General features: G+C 49.3%; 1 protein-coding gene and 1 long non-coding RNA gene across 2 annotated transcripts; one reads left to right on the top strand and one right to left on the bottom strand.

Moving 5' to 3' along the window:
• Positions 1–800: 800 nt before the first annotated feature.
• LOC120964193 (uncharacterized) lies at positions 801–2,885 on the bottom strand. Its single transcript, XR_005755835.3, has 3 exons — positions 1,852–2,885; positions 1,504–1,730; positions 801–1,335 (listed from the first exon to the last, which is right to left on the bottom strand). It is a non-coding gene; the product is annotated as an uncharacterized lncRNA (long non-coding RNA).
• Positions 2,886–6,080: 3,195 nt separating this feature from the next.
• LOC109784355 (uncharacterized protein At4g15970) lies at positions 6,081–7,941 on the top strand. The gene is made up of 2 exons (XM_020342945.4): positions 6,081–6,561; positions 6,898–7,941. Exons 1-2 carry the CDS (start codon positions 6,205–6,207, stop codon positions 7,774–7,776), a joined length of 1,236 nt encoding a protein of 411 aa, XP_020198534.1. The 5' UTR covers positions 6,081–6,204; the 3' UTR covers positions 7,777–7,941.
• The last annotated feature ends 3,043 nt before the right edge of the window (positions 7,942–10,984 follow it).

The following is a 10,984-nucleotide window of genomic DNA, read 5'->3' on the forward strand; positions in this document are numbered from 1 at the left end:
GCCACCAATCGGGGAAGGAACCGTACCACAGATCAGGCAACAAAATCGGTGGTAGATGGAAAATTCGAAATCAGCATTGTCCACATGCAACTGGATCTGTGTCACGAGATGTATTCTCTCCCGTATCTTGCTTCGTACAGAGGTAAAAAAGAATGTGGGCCAACGTTCATTAAAGGCTGCACGCGGTGACGGGTGTTGGCCGGACCAGGATCCATCGCACGGCCCGGTAATGTTTCGGAGCCTTATATCTCGTCAAAAAAAGTAACAGCCTTATAATCCCTTCAAAATACTACTCCCTCCGTCCCATAATATAAGAGCGTTTTTAACACTACTGGGACGGAGGGAGTAATACTTTAGACACCACCGCGCCCAGCCTTCACCCCGCGCAATCTGCCCCAAATGTATATATGTCATTGAACAAACTTTGTCTGCGATTTATTCTTATCAATCTTGTACCCAACCTTCAGCGTCACTATTTGGCATGCCCCCTGTATGAAGGAATTACCTGTGATCAATTATGTTTACCTGCATGGAATTCCATCAACTAGGTTATCACCTTTCTTCTATCAGTTTGCAGAATATCCTGAATTGCGGATCACCAATTCACCATTCAGTTATTCTGTCTCTTGTCAAGCACTGCTCGTTCATCCATTCATATGTGCTGACACAGCTTCAAAAATGAAACGTTTCGAACCATGCCAATAACACACCTCCAAACTGCTGACATGCATATTCCAATTTTAGAATTATGCGATGACTAGGCAGTCTTAACAACCAAACTACCCTGGTCTGCGACGCTCTAGCAGTAAAACAGACACGAACATGCTCAAATCGAACAAGTGATGACCCAACTACATGCCATAAAACCAAGTCTTTATAGGCCCGATCACACAAACTTCAAATCTATGGTTCACACCATCATACCCACGCCGCAGGGGTTCATGTTACAATACATGATGAATTACCTGTATGGCCATCGTTATGGATAGTCATTTGCTCAACTGATGTGTTCCTTGCACGTGCTTTATGCCTCATACTCAGATGTAACTGAGCTGGTGCAGATGTAACTCACCGAGCAGCCGCACACACGATCTCCTACATTGATTTTGTCCGTTCGGCTTCACTCTGCTTTTGTTGTATCGTACTCCAAAACCAACCTCACATGAATACAAATTGTAGAAGTCGCATGCCTCTCCCAGCGTGTCCAAGCTGATTCCCTCCGGATTAAGCACACTCTTCGACGGCTCTTCCGCAAATTTCCTGATAGACTCTTCCAGTGCGATCATTCAAGACACGCACAGAGTCCTGTCCGGAGGTGCGATTCCCAGCCCGAGCCTACAGACGAAGCGAACAGACTCAATTTTCAGGCACTAACCTACATTGTAATAACCACTCTAGTCTATGCCCGCAAAAATGTACACAGGCGTTTACAGCACCTATGAAATTCAAGTTACCATAATCTAATTGTGAATCACATCTAGTATAGAATGTTTCCAGCTTCACCTCTTTGCCCATCTAGGCGCCTCAGGGTTGACCTTCCCCGTGGACTACGCTGACTGCGTCGACGGTGCTCTCCTCCGTCCCTTGCTGGGCTGCCGCCACCAACATCCTGCGCACACCCTAACCCGCAGTTCGGTTCCTCCGGCGCTCCCGGGCCGACACCTAGCAGATCAAGAGGTACCGGATCTGGATGCTCGAGGTTGTCGGCGTACTCCTCTCTCAAGGAAAACCTGCTCCGCTCCATAGGAATAGAAACGTCGGGGGGGAGACGAAAATAGCGTCAGAAACTTTCAGGCCACGACATGGAAAACGGCAGCTCGGGGAGGAGTAGGTTTTGCAATGAGAGCTCACCGGTCAAACAGATCCAGGAGGAACTCCGGCCCATTCGTCTCCATCCAGAAGTTGCCGGAACCAGCCGCCGCCCTCTACAAACCTGCAAGGGGAAAACATCTCTGACACCACAGGGCCTCAAACCTGTTCCGTGGCCCAGCACATCGTTCACGCATCGAGCCGTGGCTCAGGGCCTCCCCGTCACGGCAATCCCCGCGCCCTACGAAACGGGCCCACTGCAAGCTAGGAATCACGCTCGTATCTCCTCCGTATATATGTTTAACGCTGGTCGCACCCTGACACCACATGACCGAGAGCTGGCTAGACTCCACTCCCAGCTTCCTGATCAGCAGCCTCTTGGCTGACTGTCCAGCGAATGCTTTTATTCAATAAAGCTATCTAAATCCCCCGCAAAAAAACAGACCGATTTTTTCCGATCCCAAGACTACGAGTGGCGCAGATTTCGGGCTCATGTGAGCCCGAGCACCAAATCGCCACTTCAGAGCTAATATGAGGTAGCCAGCGAATGAGGTACACACACTGTTACTTCCAGGGCAGCTGCTAGGCTAGTAGCCCAGCACTACATTAGTTCCCATGCTGGAGTCCCTGCAGACCAGAAACAGAGGGACCGATCAATCATGAACGTAGCCAAAGCACTGTGACGCATTCAGTTACGAGCTAAGGACTACCCCCACCCCACGCTGCATGCCAATCTTCCACACGCAAATTAAGCCAAGACGCGGGTCAAATCGGCACAAGGCATGGGGCATCGCTTGACAGCTTTGTTTGATTGGCCGACGGTGGGAATATGTCGCGGAAAATGCCAACACATACACCCAACCGTGGATTAGTCGTTACGAGCTGCATGGTCCCGTGATCCTCAGCATAACAATATCTTGTCATCACTGTTGCGGCGTGCGTATGCATCATCCGTCATTTCAGCGTGGGGGTGGGGGTAGTTCTTCGCCGGACAAAAGTATCAAAGTTCATCGACAGACAGTGCAAATTCATACTACAAACGATTGAAAACAAAATTAAAACATAGATAAACAGATGAGGACGAACGAAATCACCATTTACTCGCCGTCCCCTTCCCCTTGCGATCGCCCGTGCTGCTCTGCACCTCCGAGTACTTGTCGTCGTGCGGCGGTGCATCGTCGTCAGAGCTAGAGCTGCCCGTCAGGTCGGAGTCGTCGGAGCACCTTTGGCCCCACAGTCTCTGGAGCAGGCGTTCATACTCCCTCCATGTTGGGCCGCCTCCGCCTTGGCCGTTGTCCCCTTGGATGCCTCATGCTCCAACAACTCGATGGTCAGCCGAAGTGCCTTGGCATTTTAGCGGCGGAGCAGCTGCGCATCCATCTCCGCCGTCACGAGGGAGCGGCGGAGGATCGACGCGAGGAGTGCAGCCTCGGGATCGTCCATCGGCGTGTTCACGCATGCCCGACATGTTGCCAACGCCTCCCCTGTTGCCGGCCTCTCCCACACCTGCTGCTGCTCGCGACGGGCTGCCCGTGCCTCAGATTCGGGCGTGCTCGTCCGCGCCATGCACGAGGACCAGCCGGAGCCCAGATACCCCTCCCGGAGCAGATTGAACCCGCGGTGGAGGGCGGCGTACCTAGACATCCGAGGAGCCGAGAGGTCGGGGCAGCGCGGCATCCTGCTATATAGATGCTCTAGCAAAACCATTCACGTCCTCTCACTACAAAGGAAAGAGATATCAAAGCAGCATGCATATGCATGATTCATCAGTTAACAAAAGGTAGGTTTATATACGAGCATCAACTATAACTTACGAAAGCGAACCAACCTGTGGTTGGATGGTTAGGTGGACAGTGGTATCCCCAGTCCATCAGGGTTTAAATCCTGGTGCTCGCATTTATCCTGGATTTATTTCAGGATTTCCGACGATGCGCGTTCAGTGAGAGAAGACGTTCCCGTCGACTACGAGGCGCCTACATGAATTCGTAAAAATCTCAAGATGATATGCCGGCCCTCGGTCAGTTAGCACAGGTAGGATAGGAAGCTTCTATCTGTATGTGGACCGACTGAGCTCTGAAGCCCCCGTCCGTCCGTCCGTCCGTCCGTCGCTGGGACGTGGCCACCAACGCACAGCGCGCGTCGCCATCGGCACAACGCATCACAGACAGCTGACAAGTCTAACGCACCGCGGAAAAAGGCCGAGAATATATATATACGCAAAGTCCGTGTAGTTACCTACAGAGAAAAAAGATTAGTTTGATGTATATGCTGCACATGATGCAGCAGCAGTCGGTACATATGTACGTGGCGCTCGTTCTTGATCCTCCATCAGGGTTGCTTAATCCAGCGTGCCTAGCTGGGCGTGTCGCTTTGCAGGGAGTTTTTTTTGATGTTGCAACTTGAGTGTGCCCTGCCGACATGGTTCTTTTCCACCATGCGTTGCGCGGGCATGTATGTATGTCTGTACGTAGGGTATGTACACTATATGTCAGCTTCAACAAAGAAATAAGAACATCAAGGCACTAGCTTTCGGTCCCGTTCCTTGATAATGGCCTTGGTCTGGGCATATATCCCAGTCCCACACTGGCTGGCTGGCTGCCTCGGCCGACCTCAACGCCGGGCCTTGTGTCACAAGCTAGTCGATCGCTTTGGTTTGGTGGTGCTCCTTTTGTACAAGAAAGTGTGCTTACGTCTGACTCGCCGCTTTACCACACGACGACAATTCACAACCAATGAAATTAGGAGCTCCTTCAGTCCAGCAAAAATAACATTTTACAATTCAAAGTCCATACATACTTATTACCTCCATTACCCACACACATATATTCTTTGAAGAAGAATCACACATGTATGTATAGTAGTAACATCCAACATAAATCTCAAAAAGGTTAATGCACGGTGGAAAACATACATGACACTCCCTCCATCCCATAATATAAGAGCGTTTTTTACACTATTGGACGGAGGGAGTACATATGTAGGATCTATGTGGAAATGTTTCTGTCAACGAAATTAGTGTGCTAGCCGGGTTAATCGCAAGGAAATTGATCGAGACGAATGCGTCAATATGTGTGTGCTGTGTTAATGGAGTCGCTAGAGCGGAGGGCAAGGCAGGGCAGACGGGTGGGGAGATAGAAGATAGAACAGCGCCTGCAACAAAATATCATTCCCTTATGCAAGGCCATTTCGTTTCTCGTGTCAAACTTTGACTTTTAATTTTGGTCAACAAAATATGGACTATATGTCATAAAAAAATATCATTGCAAGTTCTTTGAAATGTGCATCTAACGACATACTTTTTGTGACATATAACTCACTTTTTGTTGGTAAAATTATTGGTCAAAGTTAGATATAAAAATATGAAGTGGCCTGAATGGAGGGAATGCGTACGATGTGGAAATGTTTGTGTCAACGAAATTAGCGTGCCAGCCGGGTTAATCACGGAGAAGGAATTGTTCGAGACGTATGCGTCAATGTCAATACGTGTGGGGTGTATTAATGGAGCAGCGAACTTGAGCGGAGGCCAGGGCAGGGCAGACGGGTGGGGAGGTAGAGGATAGAACAGTGCCCGCAACGGAGACCTCACAGCTAATCCGGGCGCACACCTGGCGCCCGATCCCGTGCCGTGCCGTGCCTAGCCGATTAAGATACAACATAACATACGTCGCCTTCACGCACGGTAGCAACCAAAAGTTGGCTCAAAAAGTTGGCCTCCCTAATTGCACTGCACTCCATCGCATTAGTCTCGCTCTCGCTCGCCTCGGTCGATGCCGAGAGGTCAATCGTCGATCCGTCACCCACGCACGCATGTCACCATGTGCGTGCGCCCGCTCCCCCGGTCCGGCCGGCACAGACTCTCGTGCACCATCCGTCGATGCCACGAGTCTAGTACACACAAAAAGACAACCTGATGAACTCTGATATATGTCAGGCATACTGTACATTACGATGATCCCATTGCTACTGTATTTTTCCTCATTTCTAATACTAACCGTTACATATGGATAAGCTCTAGTTTCTTAAAATTTAATTATTGCCGTCCGATATATATAGTGCCAAATCAAGGTGCATGTTATGTTACTAGTAGTAGTAGTGATTAAATACAGTAGAAGAAATCTTGCTGAGCAGCCCAGCAGAGGCAACGACTCTAGCCGATTTTACGGTGCTAGCTAGCGGCTACCGCGCTCGTCGCCGTCGGTTTCGCAATACCAAGGGACCGGCGGGATGGCCGGAGCCGCCTATTTAAGTGCCCGCAGCAACTCACACACTCCATTTAGCCCCTCCCTCCGTGCTAGCTAATCGCATCACAATATCATATACTCGTTCATCACTCATCACTCATACACATACATGGGCTGAGTACATACTCGATCAGTTAGCTAGCTGGCGATCGATATGGGGAAGGTGGTCGTCGCGGAGGCCACGGCGCGGCAGGTGGCGTCCTTCGTCCTCGGCGCCGCCGCCGCGCTCACCGTCGTCATGCTCGTCCAGTACCGGGCGCCGGCCGCGGGGCTCAGCCGCGCCAGGACGCCGGCCCACTTCTCCGGCTTGAGATTATCATCCGACGACCAGCACCACCGCCGCAACGCCACAACAACAGCGCGTCCCGTTGTTCATCATCAGGCGCCACCGGTCGCCGGCAGTGCTGCCCGAGACGACGATCATCGCCGTCGGGCGAACGCCACAACAATCACAAAGCCCAATTCTACCACCACAAGTCATCTTCCCAGCACGCGTCGGCATGAAGAAAAGGTCAGTTTGCGATCGAGTTTCGTACAAGTAAATCTGCTTTTTGCCCATGAGCAAATTCAGGGAGATATGGTTCAACGGCAATGCTACTTTCTTGCAGTAGCAGTTACCAGTATAATTGACCAACCACTCACGCGTTGCCACGAATGGCCACTGAATTAAACAACCAAGATTCTCTGTTGATATATCTTGTCACGAGTCCGTAAATGCTGTTGTCAGTTACAGATCTTCTTAATTCCTTGTAGAATTAATAGCGGCAAATTTGACCAAAAGCAGGTGCCTAAAAATAGTAATCCTGCTCAAAATATGCTGATGGATCATATATGCATGCCATGTCAGGGAGCGAAGGAGGATGCGGAGTTCCGGGGGCTGGCGGCGGCGGTGGCACGCGCGGCAACGGACGACCGGACGGTGATCATCACGTGCGTGAACCAGGCCTGGGCGGCACCAGGCTCCTTACTGGACCTGTTCCTGGAGAGCTTCCGCATCGGCGACGGCACGGCGCGGCTCCTCCCACACGTGCTGGTCGTGGCCATGGATCCCGGCGCCCATGCACGGTGCCTCGCCGTGCACCAGCACTGCTACCACTACACCATCCCGGGCCTCAACATCGACTTCGCCGCGCACAAGTACTTCCTCTCCAAGGACTACCTGGAGCTGGTGTGGAGCAAGCTGAAGCTGCAGCGCCGCATCCTGGAGCTCGGCTACGGCTTCCTCTTCACCGACGTCGACATCGTGTGGCTGCGCGACCCGTTCAAGCACGTGACGGCGTACGCCGACATGACGGTGTCCAGCGACGTGTACTTCGGCGACCCCGACAACCTGGGCAACTTCCCCAACACGGGGTTCTTCCACGTGAAGCCCAACGCGCGGACCATCGCCATGACGAAGCTGTGGCACGGTGGTAGGGGCAAATACCCGGGCGCCAACGAGCAGCCGGTGTTCAACATGATGAAGAAGCAGATGGTGGCGGAGCTCGGGCTCCGGGTGCAGTACCTCAACCCGGCCTACGTTGGCGGGTTCTGCAGCTACGGCAAGGATTTGGGGAAGATTGTCACCATGCACGCGAATTGCTGCGTGGGGATTGGGAATAAGATTAGGGATTTGAAGGGCGTGCTGGGTGATTGGAGGAACTATACCAGGATGCCGCCGTGGGAGAGGCACCGGGCCAAGTGGACCGTGCCCGGCGCCTGCATCCGAGCCGAGAAACAAGTTTGATCCATCAATTGGTCGATGGATTTTTCAATGGTTCGTTTTAGTGTAGTTTAATTCTACATATACATATATATGTACTCCATGTGGGCGTGGGGGATCGAGTATTAGTCGCTATATATACCTGTAAAATGCTCTATACTGGAAAAATATACCCATTTGTTTATTTCACTACATGTTAGCTAGAAAAATGTTTATCTTTTTTTTAGGGGTGGAAAAATCTTTATCTGCTCGTCGAGACTGGACCGGGATCCACCATGTCATCCTCAAGTAGTCACAGACACGCACACAAGGGTGACATGGGAGAAGAAGCGGGAGCCCACACGCATAGTAATAGAATGACCCAAATGTTGTACACGCAATGGATGCTCTAAGTGGACCAAGCCGAATAGCAGGGTGGTTTCGGCAGTTTTCCGATTTTTGTTTCGTTTTTTGCTTCTACTTCTACTTTTCCTACTATTTTTTGTTTTCTGGGTTGTCTCTTTTCCATTTTGTTTTTGTTTATTTCTGTTTCCCCATTTTCCCGTTTTACCATGTTATATCTTTAAATATAAATATATCCTGACAAGTACGCAAAAAATCTTTTTGAAGGTATGCATTAAAAACACAAACTACCTCCCCCGAAACAAGAACACTATTTTACCAATCAAAAAAAAAAGATCAACACTATTTTAGTTACACTGATATATTTTTTTAAAGACGCGAACAGATTCTGAATATATGTGAACACTCTTTTTTGAAATACGTGAATAGTTTTTAAATTGACATGAGCAATTTGTAAGAGCATGGATGCTTTTTAAATTTGAGTAACATTTGAATATAGACAAGAATGCCTTTTTGATTACACAAATATTTCAAAAATATGGTACGTAACACATTTTTAATTACGCAATTTTGTAAAAGTGATTTGCTAGCTTGTTCAGTTGGCCACTCTGCATTCATTCACTGGTTAGTTAATTTGCAGAGAATCTTGCGAATGTACCAACCGCTGGTCCTAGAACCAAGTACTACGCGTCATTAGTTCATAAGTGCATTCATGTACTTACTAACTGTCCTGCCTAGCTAGCTCATCAATCATGTTAAGTTCATCTACCACCGCCGGCAGGTTGAGTTGCCTGATTCGCACGGCTCGTCCTTCACCGATTGCAAGCAAGTTCAGCGCGCTGCCTGCTACTACAACAGGCACCTCACGGAGCTAGTGACAGCACCGAGTATTTACGGTTGATCGGTCTAATACAGGCGTCTTTTCTAAAACGAGACCCCGATTATAATGCATATACGGACGCTGTGTCTAACCACCAGCACACACATATACTCAGACAGTGTTTACGGAGGGTAGATCAGAGTTGTGGAGCTTGAAGATTAATGAAGTAACACGTGCGTCTCCAGTAAACAAATAGTCCACACTAATGAGACACCAAAGCGTGAAACCTAGTGTTTGATGTTGTGTTAACATTTATACCTACCAAAGGACCAAATTTTGACCGATCATTGGTGTTACACAGGTTATGACCGATGGGTGTTCTCTTCATCTCGTTAATGGTTGCTAAATACTATTGATGGGCTGTTAGTAATATCTCTAGTAGTAGCCCCTAGAAAAGTTTTTGGGCTAACCGCAATTCCTAATCCAAAAAAATAAAATCCTCCAGCTCCAGCAACATCCCTTGTATTTGGTCCCTATACAAATTTGTATACATGTTATCCACCAATTTCACATTTGTATACGTATTTATTCACAGCTTGACACCACACACTCATACAAAATTGACCCACATTTGTCCAGTCTACAAAATAATTCAATTTTGCAGTCCAGCGTAAGAAGACCTACATTTGTTTAGAATAAAGAAAAGCATCATTTTCGTGCTCGTAAGACGCGAGGAGGGAGGCAGAACTCACACCAGTTGTGCGATGCCTCAGCGACATAATCTCGGAGGAGGCGGCCTGGACGAGCTCGTCGACAAGTAGCATTGTAGTCGGATTGCCCTCGGCCCTAAGTGGAGGAGGTCTTAGACACCGAGGACAAGGAGATACCGGAGTGGGCGTCGACGTGGCGGACGAGCTACGGTGAGCCGAAGAAGACGAATCGGAGGAGGTCCCAATAGTACAGATGACGATTGGGTGCGTGGCACATCCCTTTTTAGGGTTCCCAACGAAGCCTCCAACTGCGTGATGGGACATGAAGAGGGGTGGAGGAGAGGCGCAGGGCAGTAGAGCTACAAGGCACGGCGAGAGGCACGTGAAGGCAATTTCAATTATGCATGAGCCACCATGGCGAAGGGACAATGGCCTATGCGGGCGGGAGGATGAAAAGTCTTTGAGGGCATGAAATAAGTGAAAAGTGGCTTCCTTTTCACCTATGAGAAAAGAGGCTCGGAGTGCATTTTTTGGGCGCCTCCCTACTTTAGAGGTTATCTTAGGAACCAAGTTGAGGCACTTTTTTTTCTCTAGCCCCCGTAAACTTTATAGGGGGCACCGTTTAGGGTCCTGTTGGAGATGCCCTAATTAAGCCCTTGGGGGCAAGTAGCGGATTATAGGATACAGAGCAAGCTGAGTGATTCTTGTCCCCAAACTATATCGTCGCCGCCACTCCTCTCCCTTCATGGAATTGTAGTCGTCACGCTCTCCGGTCTTCGTTCATCAGACTCCCTCTCCCCACCCAGTAGCGTCGTCTCCCTCACCACATTGATCTCGTCATCCGCAAGATACTGTTGCCCCCTTCAGCACCTGATCTGGGTGCCCTGCTTTTCGTTAATTGTAGTGGAAGATCATATATAAACCTATCCTTCGTTAAATGAGTCACGCATGCATGTTTTCGCCTCTTTTTTCCTTTGCAACAAGACATGGATGACTTTCCATAGAGGTTACAAAATACTCTCACCGTTTCAAAATATCCGAAGCTCTAGGTTTGTCATAATGTTATGGATCTTAGTAACTTGTCTATAAAATCGGTCAAACTTAAGGAAGTTTGACCTAAGACAAACCTAAATCTTCAAAAAGATTAAAACGGAGCTGAAATGACCGATGATACATGCACACCTCGCAATAGTGATCACAAGATATTATGCTGTCTCGTATGCTGGGGATCACGGGACCATGCTGCAACAGCGACGACTAATCCACGGTTAGGTGTGCGTGGATTATTGCGGGCAACCCGCCCACCCGTGTCGGCATTTCCAGGGACATATTTCCACGGAGGGCCAATCATATATATCAT

The sequence above is a fragment of the Aegilops tauschii genome, chromosome 5 (assembly GCF_002575655.3).
Source record: "Aegilops tauschii subsp. strangulata cultivar AL8/78 chromosome 5, Aet v6.0, whole genome shotgun sequence".
Lineage (NCBI taxonomy): Eukaryota > Viridiplantae > Streptophyta > Magnoliopsida > Poales > Poaceae > Aegilops > Aegilops tauschii.